The 21,416-nt window shown below is 36.4% G+C and overlaps 1 protein-coding gene across 4 annotated transcripts in view; it reads right to left on the bottom strand.

Annotated features, from left to right (window-relative positions):
* LOC117431213 (follistatin-related protein 5-like) overlaps nt 1-17,799 on the bottom strand; it is a 99,433-nt gene extending 81,634 nt beyond the window's left edge. For 2 of the 4 annotated variants that reach the window (XM_058996354.1, XM_058996357.1), the window contains exons 1-3: nt 17,530-17,723; nt 12,691-12,826; nt 2,762-2,795 (exon numbers count right to left, since the gene is read on the bottom strand). In XM_058996354.1, the coding sequence (XP_058852337.1) occupies nt 2,762-2,795; nt 12,691-12,816 (160 nt within the window). In that variant the 5' untranslated portion in view covers nt 12,817-12,826; nt 17,530-17,723. The other 2 variants (XM_058996355.1, XM_058996356.1) reach the window with 2 other exon arrangements.
* Between the last annotated feature and the right edge of the window lie 3,617 nt (nt 17,800-21,416).

The raw sequence follows: 21,416 nt of genomic DNA, 5'->3' as shown, positions 1-21,416 counted from the left end.
CCAACAGAAGTACATCTGCAAGTCATTACGGGTTTGTGCACTAAATGCTCCGTCGCAAAACCAACAACTTTAGGGTTGGTCACACGTTACATTACTCCCTTAACTTCGCTGTAATTACATTGTAATCGAATGTGGGTTTCATGCTAAATGCATTGTGAATGTATCAATACATAACTGCATGCGATAGCCTGCCATCCTGTGCTTCAAAAACACAGTGCAGCAAGTTTAAAAACTTTTGCTTTTGAAAGACATGTTTGTCACAAACCAGAGCGCTCTTTGATGTGCAAGACGTTGTGAATTCCGACTCATCTAAAATGGACAACTGCAGAAGATCAGCACCATGGACAGCACCACAAAGATTACAGCATATAACCTGGGGCAGGGTTTTCAATAATGTCTCAACGTGTTGGATGTTAACGTCTGTCATGTGTAGAAGGAAGTATTTATGTACATTTTTACATATTGATTTGAAAAGATAATTACTTCCCATTTAGCATAACTTCCAGTGTTAATCTAGTATTGAGAAATTTGGTGTGGGCAAGCTGACAAACTAGGAGCTCTTGTATGTGCAGTACATAGCCTTGATCTAGATGGATTGTGCACTTTAAAATGTGAATTAAAGCTTACAATTAAATTGAACCACTTTTAAAAACCAGTGTCTTTTTTTAAATGCAATAACCTGCAAACCTCACGGCATTCTAGCTCAAGGTCAGTCTTGCTTTCAATGAGATTTGCATGCAATGGTGCATTACAAGCAGTGACAAGTAATATATTTTTCAAATGATCTCTACAAACTCCTACACACTAAAAATAGCCTTTAGAAAGCAATGATGAGAAATCTGCTTACTTATGGCTTGGCATTTTATAACCTCATCAGTTCATGTAATACTTTAAATGGATATTGGGATTTTCATTTATTAATCATACACATTTTTTTTTTTGGATGTCCCAACTGGGAATGCATGATGCTTCCACTTAAATGTATTTTCCCTCACAGAAGTGTGCATTATTAATACATGCAAATCTGGATGCCCATTTAAATGGAGTCAGGGACTATGCATGGTAATTCTATTTTGGAAAAGCATCTAACAGAGTGGTACTGTTGACTCTTTAAATAAATGCAAATGATGTTTGTCATATTATAGAAACCATAATGTAACCATTATGGTGTAAGAGTTTGTAGAACAGTAATCTTGTACAATCAAACACTTCAGACTATACCTTAGTGATAAAAACATGCCGCACCTACAAAATAAACATCTGCTGCAATGGTATGTGTCCAATTACTGTACTTACAAACAGATGAAAATAAAACACATGACCATTGAGAAATTTTGAAATGCATCTACAGCCTTTAAATGTCACAGATTTATTTTAGATCCATGTCAACTAAAGTCATCTCACAAATTGCTTGCTGTTATTGTGTACTAGTTACATGTATCATGCAAACTTCACAGAAACTGCACTGGTAAATCGCTCACTCCCAAGACTAAACTAGGGCATGTTGATTAATGTGACCAACCTCAGGAAAAAACATACAAAACTTCATATTACCAAAGCATAAGCAGTGCTGGTAAGAAAGGATGATATAAAGCTTGAAAAAAATATATCTTATATGACTGGACAGCCTTTTATGCACCAATAGAAACAGAAGCCCGATGATCTACTGGGAATGATTTCATTCATTTATTTACATTACTCTAAACAATTCTTTGAGGTACTGCATCTTTAAGGCCGTAGCTGCATTGTAATTTTACCTTTCTTACGTTATTTTAATACGTCATCTAACAATAAAATCACATGATCGAAAAATAACTTTGTTTAATACATGTTGTTAATGTAAGGAGCCCCATCCTCATTCACAGATTTGTGTTACGGGCATGTAAGGTAGTACATGTTAGATTATTCTAACTACAGTATAATTCAATGTAGTTAGTTTACCTGTATTTTGAGGCATGTACCAATGTTATGGTCTGTAATACTGATGTCTGTTGCCTAGCCAGAAAGTCAATACGAGATACGGTTATAATCACTGCTTGGTAGTCTTGTGTAACTCAGATAACTTTTTAAAGAGAACCCTCTCGACTTATAATGTTAGATGAAGCATTACAAAAGGGATGTGCTGCCCCCCAGGTGTTAAAGGCTTCAACAAAAATAAATGCCCTTACTTCTAAATACGGTAGTGTAACAAAATTCTCCCTTCAACCTTTAATTCTGTTGAAATGCTGTTTTAAGGGACCTTATTTTTTTTTTTACTTTGATTTAGTGTAAGCCAATTTTTCCACAACACTTAGTTAATGTCCTGTGTTATAGATTTAGTAATACGACTCCACCTGTGGAGATCTACGCTAATTCTCCGTGTTGCTCACAGGACACACAATCTGTAACTGAGGAAGCGGATGGGTGGAGAAGACAAGTACTTCGATCCAACTTAGACTGCTGTGGCATGATGAATGGGCTGGAATAAAGATCAATTGCAAAACAGAGTGGGAGTTCAAAGCAACTTAACCCATAAAGCCACTGAACTACTACTACCTCACATGTTCTTCAGGGATCTACAAGCACTGTATTGGAATTGCAGTTCACTTCCACATACTGTGTACAACTCAAGTGGCCTGGATATATGCACCGTGCTTCAATGTGAAAAATACGGTTTCCCAAATTTGGAATATGGACACATTTGCGATCCAGAAATATTGCAGTTGGAAATCAGTGAGTCCGCCCAACATAACTGGCATGGATTTTTAAAAAAGTTGCTTACCTTTGCTAGTTGTTACATCTGGTCTTTCACTTTGCTGCAAGAAAAAACAGATACAACAGATAAGCATCACGAGGCTCAAAAGAAATGTGTTATATACATGCATTAACTCAGTATGCATACTGGATGTTGATCTGCGATACCCACCACTTTCTCTTACACCTGCTATATAGACAATAAAATACGCTGTCTACTTAGAGGATAGTCCATTAGCGGTCATGGTGATTTACCATTCATTCTGTCATTAGACTGAGTGCCAGAGACATGTATTACACTTCTACTACACTCCTATCAAGAGGTTTGGGTATTGAGTTCATTCAGCAATGACTGCTCACAGGTCTAATCAAATATGTGATTCAATGGTTTGGGGGAAATTAGAATTTAAAAAATGTATTTCATTATTAGTAACATTCTTGTTAATTCATGAATAAAGCTCGAGCCCTTAATAAAAGTTAGAGGAAACTTTAGTTTTCTTTTAGATACAACACAATAATGAACCACACTAATATTGTACTGAACGGTTCCTTATAATGCCCACTGCAAGACAAACCTTAAACAGATACTGCAATGCATATGTGGATATTACAGTATGACAATTCAAACACAGCAGTGATTGTATAATAATTGAAAATCTTCTTACTGTATATCCAGTGACATTTTCAAGAAACTCAGAGTTAGACACCATAGTCTGATTTCATAGACCCTGATTAGCACTATTATTTAACTACCATATATTAGGTAGTCCGTAATCAAACACTGCATACACTTTTAGTACATTACATTGCACATTTATCACAAAAAATGTTTTGCCTTTAAATTAACATGATTTTTTTCGGTGCCAGTCTGACAGTTACTGTATGTGGGAAGTGCAAATATTTGCACCCATTAAGCTCAATTGTGTTTTAGGTAGTGATACGTTTGGGATTACTTCTTGAAAATTACCATAAATTGTAAATTGCTATGCAACACGTTCTAGATCTGTGTTAATTAGAAATTTAAACACATGAGTACCAAGCAGGCACACTAAAACGTTGTCATTATATAATGGGAGCAAAGCTAAAGAGGTGAAACACTTAAAACGTGCAGCAAAATTGTTTGGACATGACCCAGTAAAAACAGACACCTAGTGGACAGGGCTGTTCATCACCACTGAATGGCATCCAGAAGACATGTAGTCAAGAAACAGACAACAGAAAACAGGTTGAAGAAATGAGAGGCAGGAATAGGACAAGCATGACAAGGGGACCGGCAGATAGTCAGAAAGGCTTTTCTCCACCAGTGAACAGATAATGGATCATAGCGATGTTGATAAAAATGATTTATGAATCAAGTCCAGGATTACATGCTGCGGTGACATTAGTAACGCCTAACACAAACACAACCGTATGCACAGTCTGTAGTAATTTAGTCAATAACAGTCCCAGATTTAGAGAACACACACATACACTTCCACACACAAAACTTTGATAGCACAAAGAAATACATTTAACTACATGGGTATGAATACGGCAGTGTGACCATTGTCCCTACTGACCTCTGTTTGTGAAAGATGATACTGCATTTGCACTTTTTTCCAATTCAGTTTGAATTATGCAGTACTTGGCATTACAGCATCGATTGTTTGTTTTGCACAGCACTGAGGTAATTGGTACTGAATTATTTTTTTTAAAGAGCAACTAAAAAAATGGTTTTGGGCTCTCGCTCTTCTCTGCTGTAACACTAGCAAACTAAAGTTATTCCCCATTCATTTCCTACAGAGGCACCACAGGCTATATTTTCTAATGTATTGCATATATTTATTAGGTTTTAATAAGCAGGACTGGGCTGTAAACTACCCCTGTGAGGACTGCTGTATTTGTTTGGTCTATATAATAAAGTGGCAGATAAATAAATACATAAATGACATCTTTATTTGTATGTTTTTTTTAAAGTCTTTAGCCACAAAATCAGTTATGTAAATGTAGTTGTTTACAAGCTACATGCAAGTCTCTCTTTTCAGCAGCTTGCAGTGATCCTGCCATCTACCTGTTTCCTGTAGTTATCTTCACACAGTGTTTAAGGGAGTGGCAGGACTCATTATTACAGCATCTCAACAATGTTGTAATGTTGGTCCTGTGTACTTTATGTTATAAATCTTACATATGAGATGTGTGGATAAAGCATACAAAAACAAATTCTCAATATAGACTTTCAAAGCGGAAACTACATGTTAATAAGGGAATTTTTTTGTTTTAGTTTTTTTGTTTGTGTGAACCAAAAATAAAGTATCCCTGGGAGCACAATCTAAGGGAAACATCATATCAGATTGAATGGATTGTAAAAGTAAATTGTATGTGTAAAAATATCTCTATCGTTGATATGAATAGAGGTTAAAACCATGTAACTAAGACATGCTTAAAAATAGGGCAGCCCCAGCAGATCATAGGCCAAAGTTAATCAATTTATAACACTAAAAATATAGTCGCAAGCCAAAAGGGGTTTATGAGATAAAAACAGTTTAATAAGTGGTGGAAGCAGATTTGTCCATTCATATGCACTCCCATCACTGGGATGCATTATAAGGAATCTGGACTTTCGGATTGTTTTATTCAAAGATTATGGTAATCCTTTGGAGAATCTGCTCTGAAATTAATTGGAGGAGAGGTATTTGATGCCCGTAATACCTGAATGGCATTTAAAGTTCACATAGCAAGATATATAATGAGAATATTTGAGTAATCACTAAATCATGTTATTAAACTGAAGCTTCTTTCAACAGTATCTCATTTATAAATCAGCAGGAGGTTTTATAATTAAATTCAGAGATTAAAAAAAGTAGGTTTCACTAGGCTCAGAAACTACGGTACATTTGTTCCAACAACTTCGCTGTGCTGTAAATGTAAGAGAATGCCTGTTTTATTGGTATCAGTCTGAGAGACCAAGAATCTACCAAAAAAAAAAAAAAAAAAAAAAACACACACACACATTTGTTAATATCTTCTGTATAGTTTTCACAGTTATGTGATTTCTACATTTCAGAGAAAACCTTAAGTAGTGACATCTTCAGAACTTAAATTTTGTCTAAAGGCCACAGCTAATTTATTGGAAGCACTTTAGTTTTGGTACAAAGCTGTTAAGGCAAACGCCTCCTCACAGGAACTTCTTGGTAAAAGTTCTCAGCTACAGTATATACATTCCCTGTACTAGCAAAAAGTTTATAATATATATATATATATATATATATATATATATAGCATTATTCCACCATCTAAAATCTTTGGTGGACTAAAACACTGACACCCTTACTCTATATTAGCTAAGTGTTTTCCCAAGGGTGATTTATTAGTATTATTAAAATACAGTTAAAACACAGAGGAGAGCGTCTGCGATTGGACAGGTGTGCCAGTTTTAGGATGGCAGCATTTAGATTCTAAAGTTAAGGTGACTCTTATACAACACAAGAGTTGTGTCAAACATCTGTTTAAGGACAACTGATTGTGCTTTACACCGTAGATTGTATTTATTCAGTGCACTACCTCTGTCCACTAGGCTGATTTCTGCCGCAGATAAATGCTGCTGACAAACTGCCTGCGTGTATTACTTTCTGCTGTTCCGAAGGGCCTCATTTCACTAAATCATGGTCTTGTCACTAGAATAACATAGGAGTCTCCCCATCTCTTATTCCTAACCACGTTTATAGTTCAATCACAACAACACAGAAAATAACACACGATAAACAGGACCCTGCCCATCACAACCGGGCAAACCTCATTACACCATGACCATATGCCCAAAAAGGTTAGCTGGGATCATATGTAATGTTTAATTAAATGTTTTGTGAATAGAGCAGGGGAGAAATGTTCGATTCTTCTCCACTCTAAACTGCCTGTCATCACGTACAGAATTTGGATAATTGAGTGCCAAAATGATGAGTTTGTCAGTGCCTTTATGAATCTACCTGGAGAGGTATATGATTCACAGTTTGATGCATGAAATTACTGTAAACATACACACTTAGGTTGCCCGTCTCTGACGAGTTCACTGCAGCTATAATTGAATCAGGAATTTAATAATATATTTTTTTGGTTTGCTTTGTATTGTCAGTAGAAATAGTACCAGCCATCAAACTCCAGTCGGTTATAGATTTGTGAAGAGATACTAGGATAAAACTGCTTTCTCTTCATGTACAACTAAAAAAGGGACAAACAAACTCAACAATTACAAAGCCTCAAGCCTAGGATATACTGGCAAATATACACATTGTGTTCTGATTACTCTTTCAGTCTCTAACCATGTTGTGCTTTCATATAAAATGATATCAGTGCTTGCAACAGTTGCGATGCTGTCTGGTCTGTGGTCTACATTCCGATAATAACCATGTGACAGTAAATGCAGCTCTCATAAGGAAACCATACTGCTGTAATCTAATGATGCAAAGGTGTGCCTCTTCCATATTAATAAACACAAGCAGCATTATTTATAATAATCCAGATCCATATCTTAAACACTCATTGATATCAATGCACATTCATAAAAACTGTCTACTTGACTAAAGGCATTAATTTGAAAACCTATACCTTAATTTTGTATTATTTAACATAATAATAATAGTGTTTCCCATTTTTAGCACTGTAGTCTGGAGCCATAGGTAGAAGACAGTGCAAGTACCAGTGTAATGGCATTATGGGGTAAATGGGAGACATGACCATACCATCTTATTACTGACTCTGTGGTTTAAAGGTACACCTTATAAGGAGAGAGCACTGTAATAATTAATATGGATCAACTGGCAAATCAGTTAAATATACCTTCACTTGGTTGCTTCAAGTTCCACCAAGCCTCTTAACAAAAGACTCTGTAAGTAAATGTAATTTAATGCATATACAGTACATGTACAAGTTTTGTGTTATTTGAAACCTCAGCTCAGTCTGATTTGCATTCACATTAGCAAGAAGGAGTGCAACACATCCTCCACACAGACAGCTCAGAACTGCTTTTCTCTTCGTTCTCTGAATAGATTGAGAGTACTACCTGGCTGTCAACCATCTCAATTGCACAGAAGGACCATAAGGGAATATTATTACATGTTGTATCATTAGTAAGTGAAAGGAAACACACTATGTGTAAATGATATTCAGTGATTATTCTTATTAATAATACAACATCTGCTTCTTCACATTATTTCCTCTATCTCATCTACCAGATATAAAAATACATATTCCATTGCCACTTAAGAAAAAGAAGAATGCTGTAAACTGTGAAACAAGTGTGAACGAGCTCCCAAGTGTCTTCTATTCAAAGTCTAAAAACCTGAAGCATTAACAAACCCAACTCTGACACGTTCTGTCAAATCTGTTACAGATTTTTGTTTTTACTAAGAAGCTTTTATTTTAGTTTATTTAGGTTATTAAAAAAGAAAAGAAAAAGAAAAACATTTTATTGAACAGTTTAAGCGCCATGCCTTTTTCAATCTGGAGGGCAGATTGTTTCATAATCACAGACTCCATGCTGGAATGGACTGGCATAGTGCAGGTGGCTTGGAAGATGAACCAAGATTTTGTTATATGCATGCAACAGTGTATATAGCAGTGGCCACAAATGTTATGTTACCTTACAGTTTCCATTTATTCCACCTTCTAGCCCTCAATATGGCTTAGAACAGCTACTGTGTGTGTGTGTTTGTGTGTGCGCGTGCCCAGTGCTTCAGAGTTAAAATGTGATGAATATGTCTCTCTAAACTTATGTGCTCATCCATTAATAATGCCCAGACCTGTTCAATTCCCAGTGACTCTTGAATCACAAAAGCCAGTGTCTGTTTTCATCTATGAACAATTGTGTTTGTCCACTGACCTCTGAAAATGAGATTTATTTTTTTGTGTCAGTTTGGAGATATGTATAAAAGCGCAGGTGTTATTTGTAACACATATTGCCCTCATTGTGTATAGGCATGCTTTTCCATTTGCATCTCAACTGATTGATCCAAGATGAATCATGCAGCTGGACCATGATCCAAAACACCCTTTCAGAGAGAAGAAGGTGCAGCGCTCTGTTGAATGTATGAGCCTCTCCCTCTCTCAAATTGAAATGCACACTTTGTGTCATTAGCCTGCGCTGTTTCACAAACTCAGATGACTGCTAATCGCTCTGTATTGGAGGTATAGCAATACAGCAATGGATTGGCTGCTATAGTTGTGATGGGTTTCCTTAGTGCTGCATGAGCATTGCATTGGGTACAGTACAGCAGTGCAAGCATAAGCACTATGAAACCTCATAGAAATAAAGCAACTAAACACACACACACACACACACACACACACATACTGTATATATATATATATATATATATAAAAACCTATAAATACCTCCAATGTTTTGATTCAAACACAGGCTCCCTTGAGAAAGATATGTACAACATATCAAAACGTTGGGCAGCTGGCTCTTTGAGCTAATATATATATATATATATATATATATATATATATATATATATATATATATATATATATATATATATATATAGCATTATTCCACTGAACGCTTTTGTTCACTGCCTGACAGCATGGGATAGTGTGAATAAAGTCTTATATTAGGTCTTGGCTGAACCAATTACAGCACTGTATTGTATCAACTGACAACATATAAATTAAAGAAATAACACCTAAGACGGCTCTTGAAATGCAATTGTCTCGCCTAAGACTAGTTCCAAACATACAAAATCGTACACCCAGCAAACCAACGACTTCAAGCTGCCCCCCATTGGCTCCAGTGACAGACCAGAACATTCGATCAATGCATTTCTCCAAAGAGAGCTGACTGATAATGCATGCCAAGCATTCTGCAGCTATTGCATCAGCTGCTCAGCACTGCGTGACAATACTTATTTATTTATTTGCAATCAACACACACACAAACGCTATATGTTTAGTTGCTGTAGTTCTATGAGGTTTCATAGTGCTTATGCTTGCAGTGCTGTACTGTACCCATTGCAATGCTCATGCAGCACTAAGGAAGCCCATCACAACTATAGCAGCCAAACATATGGACTTCTAGCAGACCTCTTAACATCCATTGCTGTATTGCTATACCTCCAATACAGAGTGGTTAGCATTCATCTGAGTTTGAGAAACAGCGCAGGCTAATGACACAAAGTGTGCATTTCAATTTGAGAGAGGGAGAGGCTCATACATTCAATAAAGCGCTGCACCATCTTCTCTCTGAAAGGGTGTTTTGGGTCATGGTCCAGCTGCATGATTCATCTTGGATCAATCAGTTGAGATGCAAATGGAAAAGCATGCCTATACACAATGAGGGCAATATGTGTTGCAAATAACACCTGCGCTTTTATACATATCTCCAAACTGACAAATAAATCTCATTTTCAGAAGTCAGTGGACAAACACAATTGTTCATAGATGAAAACAGACACTGGCTTTTGTGATTCAAAAGTCACTGGGAATTGAAGAAGTCTGGGCATTATTAATGGATGAGCACAGAAGTTACAGATAAACATTCCTCACATTTGAACTCTGAAGCACCTGGCACACACACACACACACACACACACACACACACACACACACACACACACACACACACACACACACACACACACACACACACACACACACACACACACACACACACACACACACACACACCTTTGACTTCCCCTGTATGAACAGATTTATGTCATGCCATGCTTCTTTTACAGTTTAACACATGTTTATAAAAACAGAGACAAAACAAAAAGCAACATTAATTTGTTTTATAGCCCAAAGCAGGAAGGCATTACCAGGAAAATCACAAGATGTTTACTGCTTTTTTTTTTTTTTTTTTCAGGTGGCTAATTCAACCAATTTCAGATTACATTTGGGAGAGGGTATGTCTAAAGTACTACAACTCATTGCACAGCTGCACACTTACACAGCTTTCATTACTTCTTTTGAGTGATTTCGAGGTTACGTGAACAGCAGGTAATAAACAAAGTGTCAAGTCAGTAGATTGCGATGGATTGCAGTGATGCAGACCTGATGACTCCCAAAAGCCAAATTGTGGCGTGCAAATGCAGTCTCTGCGACAGCTACTGTATAGAGGGCCTTTCAGTACTGTCATCGAGGGAGCAATCCCTTAGAATAGGTTAAATGTGCATGCAGATTATGCAGTTGTAAAGGGTATCATGCTTTTTCACCATGGTTATACTATGCATTTACCATAGTTTATCAAAGATCTGGGATGTTTTTTATATGCTTTACAATGCTTTCATTATGCTTTACAATGTTTTCATCACTTTGCCACGATTTTACTACAGCAATTAAATGGGGTATGGTTGCAAATGATCATATAAAGCAAAATTACCTAAATAAAATAATTAAGTAAATGAATATCTAAATAATATACACAGGTAACTAAATACTGTGTATACTATTTCAACTATGTGCACTATTTTCTAATCCTATTCTGATATAGTACATCTAATAGTTTTTATTTTTCTATTTTTTAACTGTTCATTGTTAATATCCTTGGAATCAAACCAGTGTGCTTTTGAAAGATATCGACTAAAATCCTATTAAGCAATTAACGTTCACATCAAAAGGTTTTATACACAACAGCAGCCAGTGAGAGGAAGTTTCTTTCCTAAAAAGTCAGTCCACCGAGAAGTGGGAAAGATTACCGACCAAACTATCCTGCACTTAACTCTTGGCTCCTTAACAGGCACAAAACACCTTGATATATTCCAGGAATTGAATAAGCCAAACCTTGTTTTTCCCCCCGGATCCCTTGTAAAACTGTCTGAAAAAAACCGACATATCCAGATCATCAACAACTTGGAATTCCACACAAGTGACAAGCCCACAGTAATGCACTGCTGATACGCTTAATTGCACTAAGAAATGGGCAATGATTCAAAGAGATTTTTGTGTTGTTCTGCAGGGTGAAATGTTTCAGTGCATTCGCTGCATTTTGAGAGATGTTCCTAACAAGGTATATTAATCTGAAACAATGGATCACTTAGCAGCAAATATTCTGTTATACTTCTTACCCAACTCCCAGAAAAGCCAGGAAAATCAATGTACTCAACTCTAAAAGCAGAACGTACTGCTGGTAAAGCCCAAGTGATTTTAATGGAGAAACCATACAGCCAAACAGTAGGGTATGGAAAAGAATACAAATGGTTTATTGAGAAGACTTCCAAGTATTGCGATTAGAAGAATGTGTTTTAGATGTGCATATACTACTTATTTTAGAAATGTAACAGTTTTCTTTAATCATTTTAACTATTTTATCACTATCCTAGTATTCTATCACCGTAATACAATACAAAACTGCATTTCATAAAACAGCTTAAATCAATATGCTTAAATTAAAAGCATGCAAAGTAACATTAATAACTGGCTTCCCGATACTAAGTTTATGATTTTGAGTTCAGAGAATTACATTTATTATTCAACCTTCATCACCAATTTTTGTTTTTTTGTGTATAAACCTTAAACAAAAGAAATGTTTGAACTAGTGTGCGAACGTATTAGAACAGCCCATTGCTTCTGTTTGAATTTGTTGTGCATGTGAAATCAAAACCACTGTAAATGAAAAAATGTCAAAATTAGTGATTTCCTAATTTAACTGATGACTAATAGGCCACACATGCAATTAATTTAAAATAGTAAGATAAAAGAAACACATAGCCACAAATGTTAAAATGCATGACATGTTATAGAAGTTGTTTAAGATGCCTAATTAAAGCACAAAGTGGTCTAACATTGGCACACATGAGTGCCTACTATTTCTTACTGACCGGATATTGAAATTCTCACACCCTCAAGTTTTCCTGAAGGTAGGCATATAAAGGATATAAAAGGATATAAATGACAAATCTTGAGGTGTTCTAAAAAAAAATGCATACAGTACTGTATTATCAAACATCAGTCATTCAATGTGCTCTTTAGAGGACTTACCTCATGTTGAAATCTCCCTGAAGTCTGGCCAGGCTTTTTTTCTGTATCCTTGTCCATCCATCCTTTTGCCACCCCAAGGGAAACCCCCAGCAGTAAGAGAATTGCCCAAAGTCTCTGTGAGCTCATCAGTTCCACTCTGTTATAAACAAGATGACAACTGTCAGATAGGATCATATCCAGCATACAGTTCAATGTATAAAAAACATCCGATTGGCAAAGAACTGTCTCGACATGTCATGCGAACACTAAATAACTTGGACGTATAACATTTATACCATCGTCACTGTGGCTGCACTCAGGGAGTTAATTGCAGATATGATAGTCCTCCAAACATATGCTTTGGTTTTCTGTTGCCTTAATAAAGGTCACATTAAAAAGGGGCTTTGTCTGTAAATGCTCTACCTTTGGGATCAAATTATGCATGCTGTTTATTGCTGCTCACTAAAATGTAAAATAAAAATCTTTCAGTCCTGTTCTTAGTCCCAAATTGATGAGGCATCACAAAAACAAAACAAAAAACCTGAGACTAGAAATAAAACACTATTGTGAATGACATATTAGCATATTAGCCCTAAAGCCATGATTAAATGTGAAATGATGACATTCAAAGTACAGCTGTAGTAGCGTCATGAGCATTGATTTAATTCAGGGACACACTGCATAGCAGGGGGGCTGGACAGGGTAATGTGGTCCATACATATGCAACTTAGCGCACCTCCAGCCTATATACACATACACATACACACACACACACACACACACAAAACAACAGATAAGGGTATTTTATGGAGATATTTTGTGTGAATTCAACTGAAAAACACAACATTCACTTGAGGTTTTACTAGAAAGTAGACTAATTGCCAAAAAATCCTTTTACTTTACCAACCTTTGGAAAGCAGCCTCTCCATTAGTTCTCAGACCTTAAATTGACGCTAAAAAACTTTCTGTTGAATTTACACTTCAGTCAGAACCACTGCTTGCTCCCACAAAAAAAATACATGTATTGATTTGTGTCAAACATTAATTATTGGTCAGTATGCTTCATAACATTTTCCCCTTGCTGCTTTAAAAAGGTCAAAAGAGGAGTTGACATATTGCATCTCAGAGCCAGACTGTCTAGGTGGGTGCAATATATACAGGGATCTGTGTATTAATAACAAGGTTCTGTATGTAAGTAATAGAATGTAACCCCAACATTCTACTGACCGCTTAGTTTACTAAATACTGTGCATCTTAAACATTACTGCAAATGCTGTTCACTTTGGATCCTGGAGTGACCCCCCCCCCCCCCCAATCACTTCAAACAGAATGTAACATTTGAAGAAAAACAATTAAAGCTGACATGAGAATGCGGTTGGAGCCAACTTGCCTGACCTTAAAAGGACATCTGACATGACAGCCCGCATTATTTCATTGCAACAGCTAACCAAATGCAAAGCAATTGTGCAATTGGCTGATTCCAGCTGTATTTAGGAAATCTGCACAGATTACTAGGGTAATCTGGGGTAAATATGAGGCAGGCAGATTCCACTGCAGAACAAATATATTTCTAGAACCTCAGGTGTTGACAACATGTGTCTGTGAAGCACATGGTCCTGCGTGTGTCTAGGTTTCCATATTATCGCAACTTTAATAAAAGCTTCAGTGTTTGTTTTTGTGATTGCTCCATTCAGTTATAACACTGTGTGCTGTGAACAATCTGGGACCAGTCAATTCAAACAACTAGAGTTCAAACATAAACAGAGACAAGTGATTCATTTTAATTGCCAGTTAATCTGTCCTATTCCCAGCTGATTAGTTACCAGTTCAAATTTAATAGGTAGGAACTGTTAGCAGAATAATGTGATGTTGTGTAAAATGCCTATTAAAATACAGCAATTACCTTGTAATAATTACATTATTTAATATGGGTCTCTCCATTTAGAAGTGGCATCATGATGTAAGGTTCTGCACTTATAGGATATTCAGATAATTTATCAGTACTCATGATGTAACTTGAATTGATATGATAAAGGTGCCAGAATAGTGTACTAAAGAGAACAAAAAAAAATTTCAAATCAACATATGTCTGAAAATATGAAAGCTAAATATTGTCTTTACACACTTTTAATATTTATGATGGCACATTGTTGTCTGGGGTACTTAGACAGCAAATCAGTGCATTAAAAAATAGACCATTTCTTTAAAGGGTAGACATTTTAAAAGGCAAACCATTGCCATTTTACTTGTATCATATCTTATTAAACAGAATGTTACACTATAAAAAGGCTGGAAGGTAGGTCTCTGGTGTAGTAGAATGTATGACATTTAGTACCAATTTGCAATAATAGATAAAGAAAGGGATTAGGCACCAGTCTTTATTATTATTTCTTCTAAGCCCTCATGTAAACTTAACTAGAGCATATTACTGAAATGTGCCCATCTGAAAGTTTAAGATAAAGCCTTCACAGTTCAGTTTAGCTATATGGTGCAGCGCCTCTAACTGCTGCAGTTCAGGAAAATGCAATTCAGCACCTCAGAATAAGGCTTCACTCAATTTCACAGAGCAAAGTGAAAGCCAATAAAGCTGGCATCATATCCAAAGCCTGATGATATTTATCACGACTGGCTTGCTTGTTATAAATGTGGCGTTGAGTGTACAAAGATTAAATCACGAATTCTGTTGAGACAGAAAAGTATGCCCAGACTGGTAATTTGACCATATATCATGACAGTGTGGGGGGAAATACAATTTTTGATAATTTTTCGACATTGGCCGTTCAAGACTTTCACTACTGGCTCCTTATCATATCTTAAGTGTTTTAATTTCTTTATTCTTTCAGGATGTGCAATAAAATTAACCTTACAATAATAAAAAAAAACACAAATTAAGTCTAGTAAGTAATTATACAGTACCATCTGTTTATTATTTAAACCCCCAAAAAGGACACAAGTTTAATATGTTATCTTTGCAGTCGATGTAGCTGATCTCGGAGATTACTGTTAGCTGTGTAGCTACAGTAGGTCTTGTTATTTCGTTATCATTACTGATTTCTCACGGGTTCTCTGGTTGAGCATGGATCAAGGAATACACCAACCAAAAAGCCTTCAAACACGTATATTTTCTTCACCATATCTAAACAATCTGAGATATACATACAGTATATCCTTGTCAATAATAGCATGTACATTACTACGGTTCTTGGACGGCTAGTTCTCCTGAAGAAAAGGCATACTAATGCAATAATTTCAGAACCCGGACAGTGGACAGCTCCTTAACGAGCTTGTGCCGATGACAACACGGCGGGTGCACCACGTGAAGTACCACTTTTTTATTTTCGCTTTTCCAGCGATTGTCTTGTCACCGAATAATAATGGTGATTACTATAAAACTGAACATGCCGCTTACAATATTGTAATCATTTTAAAAAATAATTTCATTTCAATCATTTTGAATGAAGGTGATAGTCATTGACTTTACAGTATGAGAAGTATTTATTTTATAACAAAACACAAAAAGGAAAATAGATTAAATGTTTGCTGCAGTTGTCATATCTATATTTCAAGTATTTTATGTATGTATTATGATTTGAGTATAGCACTGCTGTATATTTAAAGAAGAATGAGAAAGGATAAACTCTTCCAGATGAAATGTGAAGGGTGCCTTGCTGTCGTATCACTCAATACCTCTTCTCAAAAGCTTGTATTTCTATAGTGCAATTTCCCAGGGACACGTTTTCTGCTGGTCAGGGAATATCGAGATTAATTTGACATGAAGGAAGCCTTGAATCGTGTTAATCTGCATTAAAGCTGCCGTCTGTTTCAAAACCGTCCCCCGTGCCGTGTTAAAAAGTCAAACTACTAAATCGGGGATTCCATCGGAGAATGTGACAATATGAGCCGCTCAGTGATGTTATTCCGTCCTCGTGTTAAACAAACCTAACACACTTAAAAACGCTATAATATAATAACTGTATCTGTGGTATACTGTCTCTATCTACTAAAGCGACATCGTGTATGCCCCCCCCCCCCAAGCATATACAGCTATGGTCAAAAGTGTTGCATCCCTTGGAAATGAACATGATTTAGATAATGCATTTAACATGATGTAATTAATGAGACTACAATATGATATTGCAAACGTCGAACAGAAGCCATAATCGTATTACAGTATGTCATGTTAGATTTGGAAATGTCTTTTTTTTCCAAAGCGGTATATAAACTCAATATGGTAACGTAATATTACTCAGCAGGTTTCATTCGACTTTATGTTAATTGTTAATTCTATAGGGTGATGCGAAACTTTTGGCCACAGCTGTACATGCTTGCTCTGATTCACACCACACACAGAAAGCTCGTAATACAATCACGTTTAAGCAAGCGTGTTTAAGAGGAGCAATACTTAAGTACGTGATTGTATCAACAGCCATTTATCAAAAATCAAATAAGTACCTGCTTTGCTGAAATCAGGCATGGGACTATGAATATAAATGTGTTTGTACAGCTCAGGATGCACATACCGGAGAGGTTTCACCCTACTGTCAGCATTGATAACACATCGTTCAATACGTGTACGGTATTTGCAATAACCTAATGTTTTGTATAGTAAACCAACGCCGTCCTAGCAAAATTCATTAAGGATCCCTTAATCTTTAGTATACTTTCTACAGATTAATACAGACCTACACTTAGAAGATAACATAACAAATAACGAAATGCCTCATGCGTATATGTTTATTATTATCAGTATTAGTATTTTATATTGTTTTCATACACGAGAGAATAAACAATCCTCACGGATTTATTTTCTTGTTAGCTTTCCATCCTTCATTCTTTAAAAAACCGACAAGGTTTCCCTACCTGTAGTATTCCACTGGTGTTGAAAAAGAAATACAACTAGTTAGCCACAGTGCTCAAATCAAGATGCCAAAACACCCTCTTAGTTCCACCGACACCCAGTATGCAGATAAGTATAATGTGCGACAACCACCGTTAATTAGGCTTGGGTAATATGGTGAAAATCGTGTTAACACTCCAAACTGCAGCTCAGCTCAGCTCACCACAGCGAGAAATGCTGCTACCTTCTGCCGCTTGTCCTATTTCAGCAGCTCGAGACCAGACTCGTTTTGACGTCACGCATTGCATATTGATTAGCTGCATGTTCCGCCCAGTAATTGACACTTGTGTGCGCATCTTGCGGACCACCGGCTTTGCATTAATGAGTGATTGTTTTAGTATAGCGAATCATAGTTTTACAAGATAATAAACATAGAAATTATTGATTTTTTTTCTTCTTCTTTATTACATGTTTTTGTTGTTTTTATTTCAGAGTAACATTAAACATTACATACAAAAAAAAAATCATGCTAATTGCTTATCCTAAAAGAGAATGTCATAATGTCTTACCTAAACGAAATCAAATAAACACAATCAATATGCATTAGCAGACTGGTGATATTAAACAAGCGAAAGCAACAGTCCTACCTTAAGTGTGGCAGTCTGGCTCTGAAAATGCTGTATGCTACCTGCATTACTAATATTATTCATTATTATTGGGAGTGAGCAAGAATCAAACACTCAGACAAGTGCATGATATTTTGACAAATACATTGTATAAATAGGTATGCTTGCTAGTATTTAATTAAAAAACTTAAATTGCATATAGCTGTTGTGCTAGTTTGGTGTGGTGAGATGTGGAAGAATATTAGCGTGATTCTTCTGCATTTCCCCACTGTCATCTTTGGGGAGTCTGTTCAGAAGCAATTTTGCTGGAATATAAACTATGCATGAATATAAACTATGCATGGAAAAACAATGATCTAAGCAAAAAAAAAAAAACACTAGAGAACAACACATAACATGCATACTAGGATATTAAACAGAAAATAAATGAAATGTTGGAAAAAGAAAAAAAAATGACTGTGAGGCAGACCTTGCCTTTAACTGAGACCTGCCATGGAGTTATTATTCTTTTAACAACACTAATCAATATGTGTGTTTTAATTGTAATCTGTACCACCACATTGATGTATGTGCTTCCTTACTGGGACTCTGGGGGTGTAATATTAAGGGTGGGTTTATAAACAGCCTGTCACACTGCCATCAACGGCAGTACCTGAAAGATTCAGAAGAGACAACACAAACATAATCAAGTCCTTTCAGGTTTAAATAGTTCCTTCAACAGGCTGCTACTGTGGTGTATGTGTCACAGACCCCTTTCAACTCTGTTTCAACTATAAATAATGAAGTCATGAAAACATGATACAAACCTGATGAAAAAATGCAATTCAGGTTCACGTGAATCACAATATAGTTGGTTCATGACTGGAATTACTGATGTTCAGTCTATCCGAATTTTTCATTTCTGTTTATTAGGAAATATGCATATTTCCCTTAACCTTACTTGCACTGACTAACAAATGTTTCATCTAGAAAACCCATGCGTGATGTTGGGTATTTTTACATGATTTGCAATTCTAAGAAGAGCCAGTCTGCTGAGCTCCATACAAATACATTTCGCTTGTCAAAATGTTTACATTTCCTTTTCACCTCTTCTTTCTATTTGCTCTAAACTTTTTGGTCTATTTTAGACTTCCTTTGAACTTCCCCCCTACAAATAGTCATGTATTTACTCCTTTGCTCGCTGTCAAGTGAAAGCAAGGCTTCCTTTATCTATTCACTGTATGACAATGTCGTGGTACTTTCAAAACACAAGATAAGCATTGAAGATTACAAAGACGAGGTCTGTGTACTGAGCATAGGCATCTGTGTAAAACATTGGTGTTTAAGAATAAGCTTGGGGATTGACACAGCCCATGGGGTCTACTTTCAATCCAACCACCCACTACTTGACTCCATATGCTTCATAACAGAGGAACATAGAAAACATGCATCACTATAAATGTAATTATAATGAGCCACACTTTGGAATCTGTAAGCAAAGTCTTGCCTTTATTCCTCTAGGTCACACTGTTGGGATTAACCTGTGTTTTGATTCATTTCACAGCAGCATTCTCCCCCCAATGTGTTAGTAATTATCTTTTGCTTCTGCCCATGCCTTCAATTTGATGGTGCCTGGGCCAAAGATGACAATGAGACAGGGATAACAAATGATGAGTTCAGCACACCAAACACAATAATACTCCCCCTGCTTGCACCTACAGGTAATGTGTCACTTTCACAAGGAAACTCTCCTTTACCAGGCCACATGTGGGATTTAAAAATGCCCAGGAACTCCAAAATATATTTGCTGTAGTGTCAGTGGAAAAGCCATTATAGTTGTGTGTTGTGAAATCACCGTAGTGGCTTTATAATAAAAAGCTTTGGTCTATTTTTTTTTAAGGTAGGGAAGACATATTCCAAATGTAGATAAAAAGCTCCACTGGGTTGGAATTCATCTCAGCTGTTTTTTTTTTAAGATTAAAGCTTGAAATACAGTAAACAAAGAATAGACAGAATGGAATATTGCACATAAAAAGATGACATTTTCATACGTGTATGCTCCTACAAGAATGGAAAGTACTAAATGTAGATTTAATATCCTCCTTTACTTTGATTGCCACTGATGTGGCACTGTTGTTGCTTACAGAAACTATTGAAAGTACTGGTAAGAGAAACACTTCATCTGCTCTCCAATGCCCACAGCGAGATGAAAAGAAATTAACTATTGTCATTACTGCCTGCTTAAGTGCTGAGTGATTAAGAGTAAAAACGAGAACCAAAGTGCTATCCCCATTAGTGTCAGTCATTAAGACTTGTATTTAAGGTCATGAGTCGCTAGCAATTGGCTTTGTGCTCATGATCTTAGTGTTTGAAAGGTTCAGGGGTTCTTAGTGGTGTTGAATTGCAGTCAAGGATTCTAGCCATCACAAAAGAGAAAACAAAGCTTTCTGATTAGCTAGCTTTTGGCAAACATGGATAGAGGCATCTCTAAATTTGAATAAAACAGGTGAGTGAGTACACTTGATTGAGCATAGCCCATACTAATGCTTGTTAATTTTCAATGGAATGTCACTTCAGGCAAGGTGTGATATGGAGAAATGCATTCAATAAAATGCAGTCGAATCTTAAAGCATTTCCACAGTGTCTGTCACAAAATCCAGACATTGTCATCACAGGGGGTGTAATTGTATTGGTTGAGAGCAACATACTGATGTTTTTTTTTTCTTTTTTTTTAATAAAAGCAGCTGTTATGGTATACCTAATGGGGAACAATACAGTAGACTGCAGAGTTTCTTACCTATTAGGAGGTCTAATGGGTGACTTCAGCTCCTGCTCTGGCCAATTGGCTTATTTCAACTGACCAGCAGGGGTCGCTGGAGCTCAACAAGGCGAATCTCCAGCCTGTGTTCCATCCCAACCCCGTGGGAGCACAGAGACCAGAGTCCCCAATTAAGATGGTGAGAAAGGCACAAGCAGGATTCAAACTCACCCTGAACACCAAGTGTTAATGTTTTTACTAAGTGAGTCACTGGGGACTCCCCAGCTACTGTGTGATAATGATTAATATTATAGAAACCGGTGCTGGTGTTGTATGTCATGGTTCTGGGGTTTCTGTTGCTGTACTTTCTTTCTTATTATTTATGGAATGTATTAATTGTATGATAAGATACTTTGGTCAGTGTTTAAAAGGGGAAAACTATTTGATTTTTAAATAAATTGAGATAGTTTATAAAGATGTGTAAAATGTATATATTTCTGGTTAGGGTTCTATATATTCAAGGCTAAACAGACATTAACTCACAAGT

Source organism: Acipenser ruthenus, chromosome 22, assembly GCF_902713425.1.
Source record: "Acipenser ruthenus chromosome 22, fAciRut3.2 maternal haplotype, whole genome shotgun sequence".
Classification (NCBI taxonomy): domain Eukaryota; kingdom Metazoa; phylum Chordata; class Actinopteri; order Acipenseriformes; family Acipenseridae; genus Acipenser; species Acipenser ruthenus.
Note: the sequence above shows the minus strand (reverse complement) of the source record. Positions and strands in the feature narration are given on the sequence as shown.